The sequence below is a fragment of the Polistes fuscatus genome, unplaced genomic scaffold (assembly GCF_010416935.1).
Source record: "Polistes fuscatus isolate 324 unplaced genomic scaffold, CU_Pfus_HIC Scaffold31, whole genome shotgun sequence".
NCBI lineage: Eukaryota > Metazoa > Arthropoda > Insecta > Hymenoptera > Vespidae > Polistes > Polistes fuscatus.
Genome location: NW_025113109.1, coordinates 294,600 through 314,653, shown reverse-complemented (window position 1 = coordinate 314,653; position 20,054 = coordinate 294,600). Strand labels below are relative to the sequence as shown.

Below are 20,054 nucleotides of genomic sequence, written 5' to 3'. Positions count from 1 at the left end.
CAATAATTTTACTGGAAGAAAGAGTACATTATTTTCAACACTGATAAGAAGAAGCCAATAATATTGAAATCATGAAATATTTTGAAACATACCGTCTAATTTTCATTTACACTAGGAAAAAATAATGTGCATTGATATTCTATCAAAAGAATTGAAAAAAGAAAGAATCTTAGTTTTTTGTACATTATTTTCTACAATAATTCTTATTAAACTACAATCTTTTGCAGCTTCTTGACTAGTATCAGTAAACATTTATAATCTTGTTTTAGTTTTCGAGATTTTTAAAACTAATGCAGAGAAGTGTAATGCCTATTACTATCGATATAAAAGTGTATCTAAACGAAAATATCCATCAAAAATATTCTCTTCTTCCTCCTCTTTTTTTTCCTCATGCGGGTCATCTATTTAAGTAATAATCGTACTCAGCGCTGCACTACCTAAATGATCGAGCGGGAATTAGTACTTGTCTTCTCTTATTCTTCCCCTTTTTTTCTCTTAAGCGGGTCACCCATCCAAATACTAATCGTACTCAGCGCTGCATTACTTAAATGATCGAGCGAGAACTAATGCTGTAACCGCGCCATGGCCGTTGAAGCATAAAGTAAATCGATATATCTCCCTTACATTTAATGTGGACTGATATCTATTTTTTTATATATTTTTTTTTTTATTCTTTTTTTATTCTTTCTTATATAAATGATATATCGGTCGATTGAAAATATTTATCTTTTCTTTTTTGAAGTTATTTAGTTAACTTAATAGAAAAGAATAATTAGTAGCTTATCTACTCTTATTTTTAATCCTCCTCCTTTTTACCTGGTCACGCTATAAATATATATATAAGACTATAACTCTTATCATTAAGTGAGGATAACCAATAAACTAAAATTTGTTTTTCTGAAAACCAAAATTCAAATTGCTATTTATTATGTACATAATTTAATTACATCAATCACTATATCTAAATACCCTTACCTGAAAACCAAAAAAACGACAATTAAAGTTCATTATTCCCACCTATTCTAAACAGTTTATTTATTTATATTTAAAACGAATATTCTTTACTTCTTTTCACATCTCCTTTATCTTGTATTTTTACCCTTCCTTTGTTTATCAATCGCCACTCATTTCTTTCTACCGATGTTATTAATCGATCCTTCCAACGAGAGCTGCTTGAAGTGCGACAAAACACATCAAAGGAATACATTTCCTTTACATATAAATATTTATATAAAATTAAATAACTTCAATAAATAAATGAGAATAAAAATATGATAGTAAAAGTAAAATAATCTTCTTCCATTAGAAAATATTATCGATCATCAAGCAGGGAAGAGGAACAGGATTCTTTATCAACTTATATTCTATGTATTATTTAAATTAATATTAATAATACTAATAATGTAATAATAATAACATTAATCAAAATAATAATAAAGAAACGAGGAAAATTAAAAAGTAACAAGGGAAATTAATAATGATAATAATAATAATAATGTTATCATTGTAATAGGTAATCGGTAATGAATTATAAATATATAGAGAGTGTAGCAAAAAAGAATGGGAACGTTTTGTGCAATATGAATTTATTGTGATTGTTTTGAAGTTATACTTCTTTTTCAATACTAATTAATAAGCGTAGCCTGACGAGGATTTCCTTCAGAATTCGTGAGGCACTCAACGTAATAACGACTTATGAACCATTTATAAAGATTATAGATTCTTAGCGTATATTCGAAATACGCGGCTCAATCATTTTGAAAATATTGAAATAAACGAAATTTTCTTATCGTCCCTCCCCACTTTTTAAACCGTTGCTGAGCACGCCCTGCTGGGCAAATTAAACAAAGCACTCGTCCTATTCTTCCACTGAACGCCTACGACGACACGTCTTTATAAGTAGCAAAGAATTTACAAAGAAAGCGACGACAAAAGATATTCAACTAGAAGCGAAATAAGAAAAGAATAAGTATTTCTTATATCTCCATAAACGAGTTAACCTTCTTGTTGAATCCGTATACAAGCGAAACGAGCAAGAGTGAGATACGTTTTTAATCTTTCGTTAAAACCGCAACTTCTTAATATATTTAAATTATCAAACAGAGCTTTTATGTTACTAGGCTTTTTGCCTGATGAGACAATATAGTATCATACTTTGCATTGATTTAATCAAGTTTTTTCTTTTTTCTTATTTGATGTTTTATTTTAAATTTTTGTTAATATTGTATTTTATTTAAATTGTATTTAATATATTTATTTTATTAAAGTTTGTATTGAAGTTATATTTTATTTTATTTACAAATGTAGAGTATATATTAGCATTTAGGAAAATTGTAGTTATTTCATATTGAATACAATGAAGATGAAGAAGTCAATGTTGTGTTGCTTCAATTTTTAGATTTACTAAAGATTGGCCAGAAAATTGAAAAGAGAGTTGCTGGACATGTTGGGATTTAAATTAATAAAGCAATAGTGCAGATCGGACGTAGATCTTCAATTATTCTCCTTAGCAACAATACAAAAAATAAGATTAAGTGTTCACATTTATATATAGTTTAAATTTAACTATTTATTATTAATTATTGAAAATTTATTTATTTTATTTTAATAATTTTAAATATTTTAATTTTGAAGTTATTATTAGACTATAATCTTTTGCAGCTTTTTATTGACCTGAATCAGTATATATTTAAATTTCTGTTTTAGTTTTCAATATGCCTTAAACTAATGCAGAGAAATGTAGAGTTTATCGTCTTCGTAGGAAAAGGAATAAGGAAAATAAGGAAAATAAGAAAAATAATGAGGAAAATAAGGAAAATAATGAGGAAAATAAGGAAAATAATGAGGAAAATAAGGAAAACATAATGCACGCTAATGCAAAACGTTGTAGGGTTCATTGGCTGCGAAAAAAAATGATTCATAAAGGATATCAATTGCCTGCAAATAAAATTTTATGTACTCCGTTAACTTTTAATTTACTTTGCGAACCATCGGCTAAGCCTGTTATTACCAGTACAAGCCTAAAGAAATTAAATGTCTCTGCAATAACTAATATTTTTGCTAATTATTTATTGTTTTTGTTTGGTCTTTATGTTTTGAAGATATTTGAAGTTATTTGAAGTTATTTACATTTATTTTATTTGACATTTACTATACATTTATTTCTTCAAGAAAACCATTTGTCTGCGAATGGAACTTTACGTGCCCCATCGACTTCGAATTTACTAGTGATTCCTGAACCATCGACTCAGCCTATGATTAACGGTACAAATTTATACAATTTAAAATTCACAGCAATAACTAATAGTACTGCTTATTATTATTTTTGAACTTATACTTCTTTTTGGTACGTTTGGGAATTTGGTCTTTATTTTTTACTTTTACTTTTTGAAGATGCATCGTTGTCTACTGCAAAAGATTACTATCACAACTATATTACTGTGCAAGCTGATGTGCATATGGAAAATTCTTCTATGCCGTGTAATCATCGTATAACATCAAAAAACATTACATTAAAAAACATGGAGCAAAGTTCACGATCTCAAGCACGAAATAATCAATATTTAGCTGATGCTTCGATTATACATGTATTGTCTAATCAAGACATTGTACCGGATGAAGAACGCAATTCGTTAAACAAGACACAATCATGGATCAGGAATTACCTCTATCAGATGTACCCTCTTTTTATTCTAACTCTTCAGACCAGTTAGTAATTAATCATTCAACTGGCGAGCAAATTGATATGGATTTAGATCCTTCTTTACCATATAGCAATTATCATCAATTTAAACAAGCTCATAAGGAATTTATAATAAAATTCTTGGGCAATTTATTTTAACATCCATGCTCAGTATGTGACAGATTGTGGTTTAAAAAGAATTTAAATGAGCTACCTAATGAACATAGGGATATTCTAATACAATTTATACCTAATGAACCTATGGAAAATACTAAGCTATACGGATACAACAAAATAATTCACCCAGCTTATGGAAGTATAAGGAATACTTATACTTTTCCTATTTCGCTTCTGGTTTAAATCGCTTTGTTCGTCACTTTCTTTGTAAATTCTTCACTGGTTATGTAAGACGTTTCATCGTAGGCGTCCAGAAGAATAATAGAACGAGTGCTTTGTTTAATAGGCCCAGCAGTGCGTGCTTAGCAATGGTTTAAAGAGTGGGGAGAGACGATAACATAATTTCTTTATTTTCAATATTTTCGAAATGATTGAGAATCTTATTTCGAATATACGCTAAGAATCTATAATCTTTATAAATCGTACAAAAATCGTACATAAATTGTTATTACGTTGTTTGCCTGACGAATTTTTAAGGAAATCCTCGTCAGGCTACGCTCGTTATTCAGTATTGAAAAAGAAGTATATCTTAAAAATAATCACAATAAAATCACATTGCACAATAAGTTTCCATTCTTTTATGGTACGCTCTCAATATTTTTATAATTAATTATAGATTACCTATCACAATGATTACATATTGTTACTATTATTATTGTTTTCATTATTATTATTTTTATTAATATTATAATTCTTATTAATATTATTATTATAATAATTAATAATTTTCCTTGTTATTTTTAATTTTCCAAGTTTATTTTTTAATTAATTATATAATTATTACATTATTAGTATTATTATTAATAATTTCATTTTTACATAGAATATACTTGATAAAAAAACTTGTTCCTTGTCCCTGCTTGATGATCGATAATATTATTTTCTAATGGAAGAAGATTATTTTACTTTTACTATTATATTTTTATTCTCATTTATTTATTGAAGTTATTTAATTTTATATATATATATATAAAAATATATATATAAAATATATATATAAAATATATATATATAAAATATATATTTATAGCGTGACCAGGTAAAATAGGAGGAGGATTGAAAATATGAGTAGATAAGCTACTAATTATTCTTTTCTTTTAAGTTAACTAAATAACTTCAAAAAGAAAAGAAAAATATTTTTAATCGATCGATATATTATTTATATAAGAAAGAATAAAAAAAGAATAAAAAAAATATATAAAAATATAGATATCAGTCCACATTAAATGTAATGGAGATATATCGAATTACTTTATGCGTCACCGGCCATGGCGCGGTTACAGCATTAGTTCTCGCTCGATCATTTCAGTAAAGCAACGCTGAGTACGATTAGTATTTTGATGGGTGACTCGCTTAAGAAAAAAAAAGGATGAAAAATAGAAGACTAATTCATGCAATAAACTTTAAATCGCTTTGCCGCGCTTCGTAAATACCGACAAACTTCATGGTGTCGTTTCTCCAGACCCTCGGAACCAAATCTTTCACCATTACATTTTTCCTAACGCGCCAAAAGAAGTATAACTTTAGAAACTAATATTAATTTTGCAACTAAGTTATTGAGGACTTCGAATAAGAAAGGAAATTTAAAATATTTACTAAAAAATATAACTTTTTTCAATTAGGTACAGTCCGCTTTTGTCGATGACTTTTTGCCATCGTTTGGGCAGTGTTATTGTTGCGTCGTTACGCAAATGTATTAAGAAAGCATAACATAGGTTTCGATATTATTTAAATCACGAACAACGTATTCGAATACTCTTTTTTAAAGGCCATAAAACTTTTCGAACAAAGCCCTATGTGAGGTATCGATGCGACGGACCGTTCGATCGCCAGATATTTAAAGCGATGCTTACTTACTAAGTAAACACACGTGTACTGCTGAGACGGACGGTTTTCTTTATTCCTCACAAGTTTTTCTCGTGCTTTGTTTCCACATCCAAGCAGCTAGACACTTTGTTCGTGTGCAGCTATGGACTATGGAACTTTTATCTATTGGATTATCAACGCAGGGAAGGAATGACGATCATTCTCTTCCTATAAAAACCCTTGCAACTGCTGCGAGATCATCATATCGAAACAACACAGCCAGCAAGCATATTCAAGCAAAGCATCGAGAAGAAGAACGCATCGACTTTGGACGACACCGCAGAATATCGAGAGAGCATACAAGCATCACAACGACACATCACGAAGCAACGTAGTCAACGGGCATTGCAGCATAGGAGCACGAGAAAACAACGAGTTACAACGCAACAACTATCGAAATCACATTTCACATTCACAACGGTACTTCACGATAAAAAAAATCTCGTATTACCGATCAAGGCACTGGTACCTCACCATATTTTTGGTCCTTTGAGCCGGATCAGTCCTATTCTATCCAATTTTTGCAAGCAAATACAGTCTACTTCAAGCAGACGAGAAAGATTACGCGGAAGTTTCCAAACCTAACAGCAGCGATACTCATCCTGGAAGCGTGAATCCGTCTCTACAGGGAAACAACAAAGCGATCATAAGGCGTCCTAAAAAGCGTGCAGTACATCACTACAGGACGGTCAACATAAAACACGTGAGTCTTAAGCAATACTTGTTATCGAGTCACCCGTTTGTGAAATACTTCCTCTCTTATCTCTCCCAAATCGTGCCTTTTTATTGTGAAAATGCATTCTTTATGAGCGAACTTAGTTAATCGAAGAATATACGTAGACGCGCAGCATTAAAAAGCAAATAACAATTTTTTAAAAACTCATCAATGGCTTAGACAATTCTAATTGGGAGGATATAGCAATGGTCAAGCTAAAATTATGGAGATCGATTCAGATATGGTAACATTTGAAGATATTTAAATCCAATTATTAGATAAAGCTTCCGACGAAACAGTTGAAGATCGTATCCAAGAGGGTAATGATAATCGCGAGGTCGTTCATAGCTCGAAAGTAAAGGCGGAGGAAATATTAGCAAAATTCAATGCATTAATAATTCAAACCACCGATTCATACGTATTACTATCCACCGTGAATGCCACTTCATACGCAAGCAATATTTTAACTAGTGATAATAATTTAAAATTACCAGCGGTTCGTCTGTCGCAATTCGACGGGCGGTTCGAAGACTGACAAAACTTCGCGGATCAGTTTCAATCGATCTTCGGCTAAAAGGCAGATCTACCAAATATACAGAAATTTTCTAATTTAAAAGCTTGCTTATCGGGAAAAGCAGAAGACAAAATACGCGCATTAGAAACCATGGGAAATAATTATCAAGTAGCTTGGAACTTACTCGAAGAATATTATGATAAACCGCTTGTATTAATTAATAAACATATAAAAGCGATACAGGAATGCCTAAGAACCAATAGGCAATCACCCCAGTCTTTAATCGATGCATAGGACTCGCTTTGCACAAACTATCAATCACTATTGTTAACCAAAAAGTCATTTCTTAAGGCCTTCATCATTCACATGGTAGTTTCGCGGTAAGACGATCAAACGCGTTACGAATGGGAAAATCGACGATCCAAATGGGATCTGCCGACCGTAGAGGAATTAGTAAAATTTGTACGCGATAGCGGACTCGCTCTATTATATTCACAGCCAAAAAGGACATCAAGAAACACGGAAAAAATTAGAATAAACAATCCACTTGAACCTTTCTCGCGACATTCTAATCCTCGAAATGTAATGCAAACCAACGCGCGTTACACTAATCCACAAAACTATGAACAAGCCGATCCGTGGCGAAATGAGGTCCAAGTATACTCGTCTTAAATACGCCCTCGGTGTTCTTTAAGCAAGCGTAGTCATTATACTTCCGAATGTGAGCAGTTATTAAAAGCTAAACCCGAGGAACGTAGAAAGATCATTGAGCGTGCGCGTTTGTTCACAAATTGTTTACCCGACAATCACAAGATAGATGCGTGCCATGCAGGAGCTGGCAGGAAATGTAAGGGTAGGCATAACACGTTATTAAATTTAGACGAAGAAAGCGCAACGGTAAAATGCACACATTTAAAACTCGATCGTGTACCTTTACCTACACTATTATTGTTCGGTGAAATTAGGGCATTTTACCGATTTGTATTGCGCGCCGAATAGGTTAGATAGCGACGGCGTTGGGATATTAAATTAGTTAGAATCACATTCTAAATAGGATCGGTTACAGTTGCCTTAGTTGGGTTATGAGGGCGCGAGGGGGCATTAGAGGTACATGTAGGACCGCCTTAGCATGCCAGGTACATGCGGGTGCGTCTTGAGACATGTGAGAGGGGAGATGGGTGCGTAGGCCCTAGCTCGAGAGCGCAAGCGACAGACCGATTCTGGATATTGTAAAGGACTATTCGTTTGCTGATAAAGTACAGTGACGCCATATTGGTTTCTTTGAAGTAAGAGCTGTTTCTTGTGGTGTGCTTTCGAGTTGTCGACTGGTAAGTTTGAAAGGGTTGGGCATAGCCGCAACCGTGTGCTTTTTACTATAATAAGTTTGAGGAGGTTGTGCGTAGACACAACCATGCACTTGGCCAAGTAGAAGGGGTTTTGCATAGACTCAACCGTGCTCATTATTAAGTTCTATGGGGTCGTGCAAGCACACGACCGCACTGTTTTACTTCGCTTTGAAGGAGTTGTGTAAAGGCACAACTACGCTTGTCACCGACAGTCACGGTGCCTATTAAAGTGTTTACCAGTCGACCTGCCAAGGATAAATTTGTGAAGGAAAAGGCTACCCCACGTGGAAGGTGTTGTTAGCGAGATTAACGTGTTTTGAAGACCTGATAACACATCTAAGTAGGCTACGATAAGTTACATATTTGTAGTGGAGACGAAGGTAAGAAAGTTCTCTAGTCTAAGAAGAAATAAGAGACTACTATTTACTGTATTATATGATTAAATAAAGTCATAGCTTGCCCCGATTTTTCTCTCAACTTCGTGAGAGTTTTTATGCCGAAGCAAGTGTTTCATACCGCGTAAAATTGTGTTGATTGATTTATCTATCCTTCCCTATCTCACTCATCCATGCGTCGAATTAACCGAACTAACGACATTAATATTCAGAATTGCTTCCAGTCTTATATTCTACAAACAATTATTAACTGCGGTAGTATCATTGCTATATCGCGACGGGAATCCACATAAGTGTCGTGTACTTTTGGAATCGGAGGCAAAAGCTAATTTTTTAAAGATGAAATTCGCTAATAAGCTTCGCCTTCCTAAACAAGCCGTAGACATACCAATAGCGTGAATAAATAAGACTGGAATCAACATTAATAAAATCATTGTAATCACAATGCTGTCACGCACAGAAAATTATACCGCGAAACTAAAATTCCTACTTTAACCTAATATAACAAGAACTTCGACAGCTTTTCAAGTATTGTCGGAAGAGTTAATTATTCCCGCGAATATTCAGTTAGCTGATCCCGACTTTGCTAAACCTTCAGAAATCGATGCAATTATCGGAATTAAAATATTCTGTAGTTTGTAGAGCGCCGGTCAAATAGTTTAACTTAATGAAACATTAGCCGTACAAGACACGCGACTAGGCTTGATAGTAGTAACAAATGGAGACATGCCTGCTCCACAAACTGATAAGTATCATACCGCCATAATTAAATTGCACAATCAATTAGAAAAATTTTAGCGTGTCGAACAAACCCCAGAAAATAGTATCAGGTCTCACGAAGAGGAATGCTGCAGAGAGCATTACAAAACGAATACTTGGCGCGAAAATTCAGGTAGATATGTTGTAAGATTACCATTCAAAAGGGACAAAAATCAATTAGGCGATTCGTATAGTATTGCAGTAAAAAGATTACGTACATTAGAACTCCGCCTGCATGATCGCTGTGCGGATCGAGATCAGCGATCATGTTGCCGGTCCTAAGCCCGGGAAAAGGAGGAAGGTTGTTGGATCATGCTAGCTCCCTACCCAACGTAAAAAATAAAAGTTTGCTCACAGAAACGAAATATTGCCTCGGAATAGGACGGATTCACAGATGACGAACCAAGCAAGAAAAAGGACAAAGAACTGGAGAAAAGAACACATAATGCATCTGGCTACCTGGAACATCAAGTCATTTAATATTAAAGACCAAAAAATCCTAAAAGAATTGAAAGATAATAAAATTGATATATGCGCCTTACAAGAAACCAAAAAGAAAGGCAAAGGACAAATGCAATACGACGACTACTTAGTGATCTATAGTGGTGTAGAAAAACAAATCAGGGCAAAAGAAGGGGTAGCCATCGCAGTATCCAAGAAATATACAAACAACATACAAGGGTGTAATTACATATCTTCACGAATATTAGTGGTAAAAATGAAAACAGATGACCAAAAATTAAATATAGTGTCAATTTATGCACCTGAAGATAACAATCCAAAATAAGAAAGAAAAGCCTTCTACGACCAACTACAAAATATAGTCGGATCATTACCAAGTAACCAACAAATGATAATCCTTGGAGATTTTAACGCCCGCATCGGAAATGAAATAATACCTGGAATTAAACAAAGTTTCAACGAAAATGTGTTAAATGATAATGGAGAACTTATGACACAATTGTGCACATTTAACGAGCTTAGGATTAACAATACATTTTACAACCACAAAGAACAATACAAACTTACATAAAGCAACACCAGAGGCTTCAGGTCCACAACTGATTATATTGTTGCCAATAGATACGTTCAACCACACCAAATACTAGATATCAAAACGTTAAATTCCGCGAATGAAGGAAGCGATCATAGCCTGCTACTAGCAAAAAAAAGAATTAAGTTTAAACCCAAAAGCAATCTTGCCCGAGCAACCCAAGAACCAAAAATAAACTTCGAGTCACTATGGAACTTACCAACTAAGCAACTATATGAGAACAGGTTAAAGGATAAAATCGAAATAAACCCAATAAAAGACGAAGTTAATATAAACACGGCCAAGAAAAAACTAAAAAACTAACATTTTAGAAGCTGCATATGAAGCACTGGGAACACGAGCTGTAATAAACCGGGCTAGAATGATCAAAACTCCTTGGTTCCGCCCAAAGATTAAGGAAATATGCAAAAAAAAGAAAATAGCATACCCTTACTATAGGACATTACGAACACCTGAATCATACGAAGTGTATAGACGAATCCAGAATCAAACAGCGACATTAGTAAGGCAAACAAAAAAACATTATTGGGAGATTTTTTCGGAAAGAATGGAGAGTGACTTCTATGTACTCCAAAAACAAATCTGGCGATTTATTAGAAATCAAAGAAAGGAGGTCAACGAAATGATCGAAACAAATCAGATCACAAGAGAAACCTGGATTAGTTACTTAACAGAACTCTATAAATCAGAAGAACCTCAAGTAGAACTAAATACGCCAGAAATAGTAACTAAAACGACATACAAATTGAGTCCAGTGATGTAGAAACAGCTATTCGAAAACTAAAGAATAGGAAGAGCTCAGGGCAAGATGGCATCCCAAACGAATTACTAAAATATGGTGGCCAACGTCTCACACAACAGTTAACATTCCTAATCCAAAAAATACTATGCCAACACAAAATACCTGATGAATGGCGAACCAGTACAACTATAGTTATGTTTAAAAAAGGAGACAAAAAACTACTTACAATTACAGGGGAATAAATCTTTTAAATACTTCATTGAAACTAATCTAGAATCTAGAAGAATCTAGAAGACGAACAACAGGGATTCAGATCAGGCAGATCGTGCACAGACGCGGTTTTCATCATAAGACAGATAACAGAAAAATCTATTGAATACAACAGACCAGAATATGTATGTTTCATTGATCTGGAAAAGGCATTCGACCGTGTGCAGTTAAAGGATGTTATACACCTCCTTTATAACCGGCAAATTCCGAATAATCTTATCAAGACCATAGAGAACATCTATAGAAACAATAAGATCCAAGCAAAGATAAATGGTGCCTTGACTGAACCAATTGATGCAGGTCGTGGTATCCGACAAAAGGATTCCCTAAGTTCCCTGCTTTTTAACATCATTATGGACGAAATAATAAGAAATGTAAGACTACTAAAAGGATATAAAATGGGCAACGAAGAAATAACCATCCTATGCTACGCTGATGACGCTGTATTAATTGCCGAAAATGAGAATGATCTACAACGTCTACTACACCGACTTAACTGCATAGCCAAATCATTCAATATGAAGATATCAGCCCGGAAAACTAAATGCATGACGACATCAAAGACACAGTTAAGGTGCAAACTGGAAATTGAAGGGAAGGTTATTCAGCAGCAAATGAGATTTAAGTACCTAGGAATAGAAATCTTGGGGTATGGTGATGTTGTAGCAGAGGTAAATATCAGGTAAAGAAGGCATCCAGAATAGCGGGTTGTTTGAATGACACAATATGGTGAAACAAAAGCATGGATATAGAGACCAAAGCAAGAATCTATAAGGCAACGGTAAGACCTATTATGACATATACCGCAGAAACTCGACCAGACACAGCGAAAACGAAACAGTTACTATACACAACCGAAATGAGAGTTCTTCGCAGAATAGTTTGAAAAACACTACTGGACCGAGAGAGAAGTGAAGATAAAAGAAGAACATGCGAAGTTGAGAACGTTAACGAATGGATACTAAGTAAAAAAAAAGAATGAAACAAACATATTAGCAGAATAGACAACAGAAGAATCGTCAGAATTACACAGGATAATTCAACGGTTGGCCGCAGAAGTACGGGGCGCCCACGAAAACGATGGTGAAACAATTTAACAGTGCAATAGGCAGAAAACGTTGTTACGAAACAGGCAACTTGCCTAAACTAAATAATGAAGAAGAAGAAGAAGAACGATCATTGGCACGCAAGCCGGAAATTCGAAGGGAATATGAAGAATTCTTGGCCGAATACGAATTTCTAGGTCATATGGAAAGACTCGATTCGTTTTCCCGCAATGACGATTATTATTTACCTCATCACGCAGTAATTAAACCATCAAGCTTAACCACGAAACTTCGAGTAGTATTTGACGCGTCGACAAAATCGGATAACGGTTTATCTTTAAACGATGTATTAATGTTTGGTCCCACCATTCAAGAAGACTTATTTACTATTTTGGTAAGATTTCGATCACACGCATTCGCGCTTACGGTGGACATAGCAAAAATTTATAGATAGATTATTATGGATCCACGCGACTGCAATTATCAAAACATTCTTTGGCGTTGACACGAAAACGAGCCGATAAAAACCTAAAGATTAAATACGGTAACATACGGAACGGCATCTGCATCTTTTTTGGCAACTCGCACTCTGCATCAGCTTGCTAGCGACGAATCCAAGCGGTTTCCAAAAGCTTCCGTCAAATTAAAAGAAGATTTCTATCTAGACAACATCTTAACAGGAGCTCATACGCTATTCGAAGCGAAACAAATCCGCGACGAGCTTATTAACGTAACCAATAAAACGGGAATGCAATTGAGACAGTGGGCCTCTAACAACGCGGAAATTTTGAGAGGTCCTAAGAACACGTCGAACAATAAACTCGTAAGTCTAGATACCGCGAACACTATCAATACTCTGGGGATAAACTGGTTCGCCATTTAGATACCATAAGTTACACAATAAAACGGTCAACCTGACCATGCAAGACAAGCAAGCGAAACATATTATCTGAGATCGCACAAATTTTGTATCCATTAGGCTTATTAGGACCAGTTATATAAAATAATAATGCAGCAATTATGGGAGTTGAAATCATCCTGGGACGAAAGCGTGCCCCAAAACATAGATGAGACATGGCAATCGTTCCGTCAAAACTTATATACATTAGACAAGATAAGATTTCTGCGTAAAATAGCGAATAACAGTAAAGATCTAGAATTGCATGGGTTTTGTGACGCAAGCGAGAAAGCTTATGGTGCATGCATATATATAAAAACAACAGGTCAAAAACCGATGGTGCAATTTGTAACGGAGTAATATTAGTTTAGGATAGGATATAGGATAATCTAATCTTAGTTTGTTCTACGATAGAATAGAGAACTTATGGAACTGTCGAATTCGTAAGAAAGGGTCCTCTTTAGAGAGAAATATAGTATTTATTTCCTATCAACTAACGTCTGGTGGTCTAGACTGTGGAGATTACGAGAACGCTTTGTACGCACTCCCACTCTAGGGTGCTACGTAGATTTGGAAGAAAGACGGTTGATGACCAATAATAGGTCCGAAAAGGGACTAGGACCGCCTTGCGTCCCCCTTTCCCTTTCCGTCGGCGGTAGGACCAATGCATAAGAAAAGAATAGAGTTAATCTTATGATTGCGCTTCGAAAAGTCTTATGATTGCACTGGAGTTATGTATTATGATTAGGTATTAGGAAGTCTTATGATATTATGTCAAAATATTAAGTGGTCGTATTATGTGAAAGTGTTATGTGCTCTTATTGAGTGATTATTAGTTCTTATGTCTTATGTGTTACGTCTTTTATGCCTTATGTTTTCTTACGTTTATGATTATGTTATTGCGAAGCCTTATGTTTAAGTGAGTTTATGTATGATTAACCCTTTAGCTTACAAAGACGTCTCAGAGGCGTCACAAGGTTATCGGACCAAAAAGGAATAAGATGCCTCAGAGGCGTCATAAGGTTATCGGACCAAAAACGAATAAGACGCCTCAGAGGCGTCGCAAGGTATTGGGACCAAAAACGAATAATACGCCTCAGAGGCGTCGTAAGTCTACCGGGCGAAAAAAACAAAACATTTCAGAATATTAGATACAATCTAATCTTACAATCTTAAATCTTGTTATTAGCAACAATCGTTTTCGAATATTCATATCTTCATGTTTCTTGCTTTCATTTTTTCCAATCCTACATGAATATAATAGGTCACAGAGACATTCCAGAGACGCGACGTTCAGTTTCTTCTCATTCGCATTTGACGTTACATCTTATGTAAGAAGTATTATAATATCACCCATTATGATGTCTTCCAAAAGAAAAATTAGTATTGAGTATAGTGATGACATTGCTACCAGTAGTAGTGACAATGGTAGTGACATTGTACGTTTAGTACGAAAAACTACTAAGCAACTGGTGATTAGCGATGAATCCGATAATGAAGATTATTATCAACCACCTGAGTTGTGGGTCTGGAAAAAAAACGAGAACCAACCAAAAATATTGCAATATATGGAAATTCCCGGAATAAAAGAGGCAACATTAGATCAGTTGAGTACAAGCAAAAAGGAAGTGGGCGTTTTTAATATAATGTTTAATAGTATATTTTGGGAAAATCTTGTGACGGAGACAAATCTATACGCGAAACAAGTGATAAACAATGGAAATAAAAGAAGAAAAATAGATGAAGCTTGGTTTCTTATTGATTGTGATGAACGAAAAATATATATTGCCCTATGTATAATTATGGGTGATGTGAAGAAATCTTCAGTTCAAATATATTGGTCTAAGAGATCCGTTATTGAAACCCCAATATTTAGACAAACGATGCCGTACAGAAAATTTTTACAAATAAGTAGATTTTTACATTTTGCAAATAATAAGGTGGTCAACAGAAGTGATAAATTAAGCAAAATAAAACCCGTAATAAATTATTTTAATCAAAAATTCCAAGAAATATACACTATGCAAGAGAACATTGCAATTGACGATTCATTGATAAAATTTAAAGTACGCTTATCCTGTAAACAATATAATCCGTCAGAAAGAGCGAGATTTGGTATAAAAGTTTATAAATTATGTGAGTCCAGTTCAGGTTACTGTTATAATTTCAAAATATACACTGGCTGTGACAAAATACATACTACAGAAAATGCATCTGAAACTGTGGTCAAAGAATTATCAAGGCCAATTTTACACAAAGGACACACATTATATTTGGACAATTGGTATTCTTCACCAAATCTCTTTGTAACTCTACTCAACAGTAAAACTAATGTCATTGGAACAGTGCGCGCAAACAGAAAAAATATGCCAAAAGATTTCTTGAAAAAAAAATTAAAAATAGGGGAATATGAAATGAAAAGTTGCAATGGATTACTGGCAATAAAATGGAAAGATAAACGAGACGTTTTTATTTTATCTACAAAACATACAACAGTAGAAATGACTGAGCAAATCAAAAAGCAACACAATCCTACTTGGAAACCAAAGTGTATCATCGAATACAACAAAGGAATGGTAGGAGTTGATCGACAAGATCAAATGTTAGCGTACTTCCTTCTGATGAGAAAGTGTATGAAGGGGTATCGCAAAATTTTCTTTTACCTGTTTGACATGGCTTTATTTAACTGTTTCATTTTGCATAACATGATAAATATTGAAAAAAGACAAGGATATGCAAAATATAAGATTAAAATAGCCGAATTATTATTGGAAAATACACCATTACCGAACTACAACCGTAAAGGACAGTTGTCAAGTGAAGATTTACCACTAAGATTGCAAGCTTAACAGTGGAGTCATTTTCCTAAACATATAGATCCAACGCCGTCGAACCAACACCCAAAACGAAGATGTATAGTTTGCACAAAGCATAAAAAACGCAGTGAGACAACGTGGAAATGCAAAAAGTGTAAAATTGCATTACATGTACCAACATGTTTTGAGATATATCATACTATTAAAGATTACTAAATTTTTGTATTAAAATAAAAATGTTATTAATAATGGATTATTTAATTTGCAACAATAGGTCTTTTTTCGTTTAATAACCAACTAACCGTAATTATTTATTATATCAAACATCTTGCAAAGTTAAATGTACCGCGCACGTTTATATACAAATCATAGGAAGTTTGAGATTAGTATAGTTTCGAGCGCTGAGCCAAGCTTGTATTTATGTTGCTGCGCGAGTTATATGATTCGGTCTCTAGGCATCTGGTTGCCGAGCGGCCAACGTCCTTATCATCATAGGTAGAATAAACATCCTCGATGCCCGAGCAAGGCGACTTGAGATAAAGGGCCGTTCAATTGGAATGCGATGGGGGGGGGGCACAAGGAAGTGCTTACCACCACTTCTCTCGTACCGGCGACGAACTACTCTTTGTCGGGCATTCAATCTGTAACGACGTATTAATCAGTAAAAGTATTTTAACCAACTTCTTTTAGTTTGATTATTTACTCACTTACCTGAACAAAATAAATCATTCGTTATTACTTACGTGTGTGAATTCATACCTCGTACACGGTAACATAACTCGCGCGACCGACTGGTGTCGCTTTAGGCCCGCACAGTTGGAAATTCGATCGTAAGGGAAAGGGTTAAATATATGTGTACTCTTAACTATTAATTCTGACAAACTGTTATCTAAATAGTAACGCCCTTTCATCCTTGCATCCAGAAGAAGATCGATCATCATCATCTTTCTTTTCGTTTACGAATTGATATGTGCCAAATCTAGAGTCGCGCCATTCAAAACGTACCTCTACTGCGTCTAGAGCTTTGCGGTGCGTTAATACTATCGCGATTATACATAACCACGAAAAACGCACAACGAAGAATCGAATTCCGGCGTTCGGTATTTCTGTCTCATTCGACAATCGTGTTAAATTGGATTAATTCTCCGCCGCACACATTGAAAACATTATTAGCTCATCGCGTAGCAGAGATTACGGAAATCGTCGCTCCAGAACAATGACGACATGTATCAACGAATCATAATCCGGCTTTTTTATTATCTCGCGGCGTGACACCGATTTGATCTTATCGGAAGCGAACTTTGGAGGTCAGGACCGTCGTGGTTAATTCAGACTGAATCATATTGGCCACCCAACTTACTGGAAAAAATAGAAATACCGAAGACGAAGAAAGTCGTATCACTCGCGACCTCTGATTCTTCACCTATTTTATTCTTACGTTACTCGTCAATTAACAAACTAAAGTGCATAGTAGCATACTGCATGAGATTCGTTTGCAATGCAAAGAGGTCGAACATCTGTAGGATTACTGATGAATTATCGGTGGATGAATTGAAAACCGCGGAAATGACCATATTAAAGATCATACAAGGTAAATCCTTTTTTGAAATCATTAATAAATCACGACTGGAAAGGATATTCGCACGCTACTCATAGCTCTCAATCCATTTATAGATAATCATTGTATTTTAAGCGTTGGCGGAAGACTAGCAAGAAGTAATCTGTCTAATGATCAAAAATATCCGGCATTATTGACAAAAGGTCATTTTATAACAGATGCAATAATACGCGAAAAATGCGAGAAAATATATTACGGTGGAAAACAAGCAACGCTTAACCTTGTCCGCGAAAGTTTCTAGCCAATAAACGGGCGAGCCAGTGTAAAACGTGTAATAGGTAAATGCATAATTAGTAAACGATTAAAAGGGATCATACCAAACTATCAAATGAGCGATTTATCAGCAAATCGGATACAGCAAATGCGACCATTTCTCCATACCGGTTTAGATTTTTGTGGTCCTATGTTTATAAAGAAGAAACAACATCGAAATCAAAGACGTATCAAAGTATATGTAGCTGTATTTGTCTGCTTTAGTACAAAGGCAGTACATTTAGAATTAGTAAGCGATTTAACGACCGAGACATTTTTGGCGGCGTTACGAAGATTTATGGCTCGCCGAGGAAAATGCTTGGATATATATTCGGATAATGCAACAAACTTCGTGGGCACCGCGAACGAACTAAAAGATCGCTTTTCGCGTAAGCTATCGGATGAGTTTATCAGGTGGCATTTCATCCCCCTTCGATCACATAACTTCAGAGGGATCATGGAGGCGGTGATGAAGTCATTTAAGCATCATTTGATTCGCGAAGTTAGGGAAACATTACTCACGTACGAGGCAATGTTAACGTATGTACTCGAGATAGAAGCTATCATTAATTCCCGACCCCTGACACCGGTTTCCTATGATCCCAACAACCTTCGTGCCCTTACTCCTGGTCATTTCCTAATAGGTGACCCACTTACGAGTTTACCAGATCACGATCACCGGGACGTACCATGCGGCCGACTATCGCACTGGCAGCAGGTGCAACAAATGAGACAACATTTTTGATCTCGGTTGAATAAAGAATACTTAAACGAACAAACGATACACAGGAAGTGGCACAAGGGCACAGCGGACGACATAAATATAGGAACCTTAGTAACTCTCCGGGAAGAAAATTATCCTCCTCTAAAATGGCCATTAGGTCGAGTGACAGAGTTGCATACCGGTACTGAAGGCATAATGTGAGTGGTAACAGTGAAAATTGCTAATGGTTATTTTAAACGAAAAAAATGTTATTTCCGTTACTCAACGATACCGAAACCAAGGAAAGAGATTTGAATAATTAAACCACGATTTAGCAATAATTTTGTAAGCGAAAATGAATGTATTATAATTTTGATAGTATGTGAAGAGGTTGTATTCTGAGTTATAAATAGTGTAATTTTTAACGGGAGCCGTTCAAGGGGGCGGTATGTTGCGTCGTTACGCAAATGTATTAGGAAAGCATAACATAAGTTTCGATATTATTTAAATCACGAACAACGTATTCGAATACTCTTTCTTAAAGGCCATAAAACTTTTCGAACAAAGCCCTATGTGAGATATCGATGCGACGGACCGTTCGATCGCCAGATATTTAAAGCGATGCTTACTTACTAAGTAAACACACGGGTGCTGCCGAGACGGACGGTTTTCTCTATTCCTAACATATTTTTCCCGTGCTTTGTCTCCGCATCCAGGCAACTAGACACTGCTCGTGTGCAGCTATGGACTATGGAACTTTATTCTATTTGCTAATCAACGTAGGGAAGGAACGACGATCATTCTCTCCCTATAAAAACCCTTGCAACCGCTGCGAGATCATCATATCGAAACAACACAGCCAGCAAGCATATTCAAGCAGAGCATCGAGAAGAAGAACGCATCGACTTTGGACGACGCTGCAGAATACCAAGAGAGCAAACAAGCGACACAACGACACATCAAAACATCACAAAGCAACGAAGTCAACAGGTTTTGCAGCGTAGGAGGACGAGTCAACAATAAATTACAACGCAACAACTATCGAAATCACATATCATATTCACAACAGCACTTTTACGATAAATAAAATAGCGTATTACTGATCAAGGCACCGGTACCTAATCAGTTATAATTCAACGTTCATAAAATTTTTGAACTCTGCTAACAAAAAACTAAGTTAAATGTGCTTTATCTATAGAAA

General features: G+C 35.1%; 1 protein-coding gene across 1 annotated transcript; it reads left to right on the top strand.

The window, feature by feature from the left end:
- Nucleotides 1-18,226: 18,226 nt before the first annotated feature.
- Nucleotides 18,227-18,895, top strand: LOC122520365. Its single transcript, XM_043640459.1, has one exon. It carries the CDS (start codon nucleotides 18,227-18,229, stop codon nucleotides 18,893-18,895), a length of 669 nt encoding a protein of 222 aa, XP_043496394.1.
- Nucleotides 18,896-20,054: the final 1,159 nt, after the last annotated feature.

What these genes read in the sequence shown, in the direction of transcription:
- LOC122520365 (XM_043640459.1), top strand. Translation starts at nt 18,227, where the DNA reads ATGAGCGATTTATCAGCAAATCGGATACAGCAAATGCGACCATTTCTC.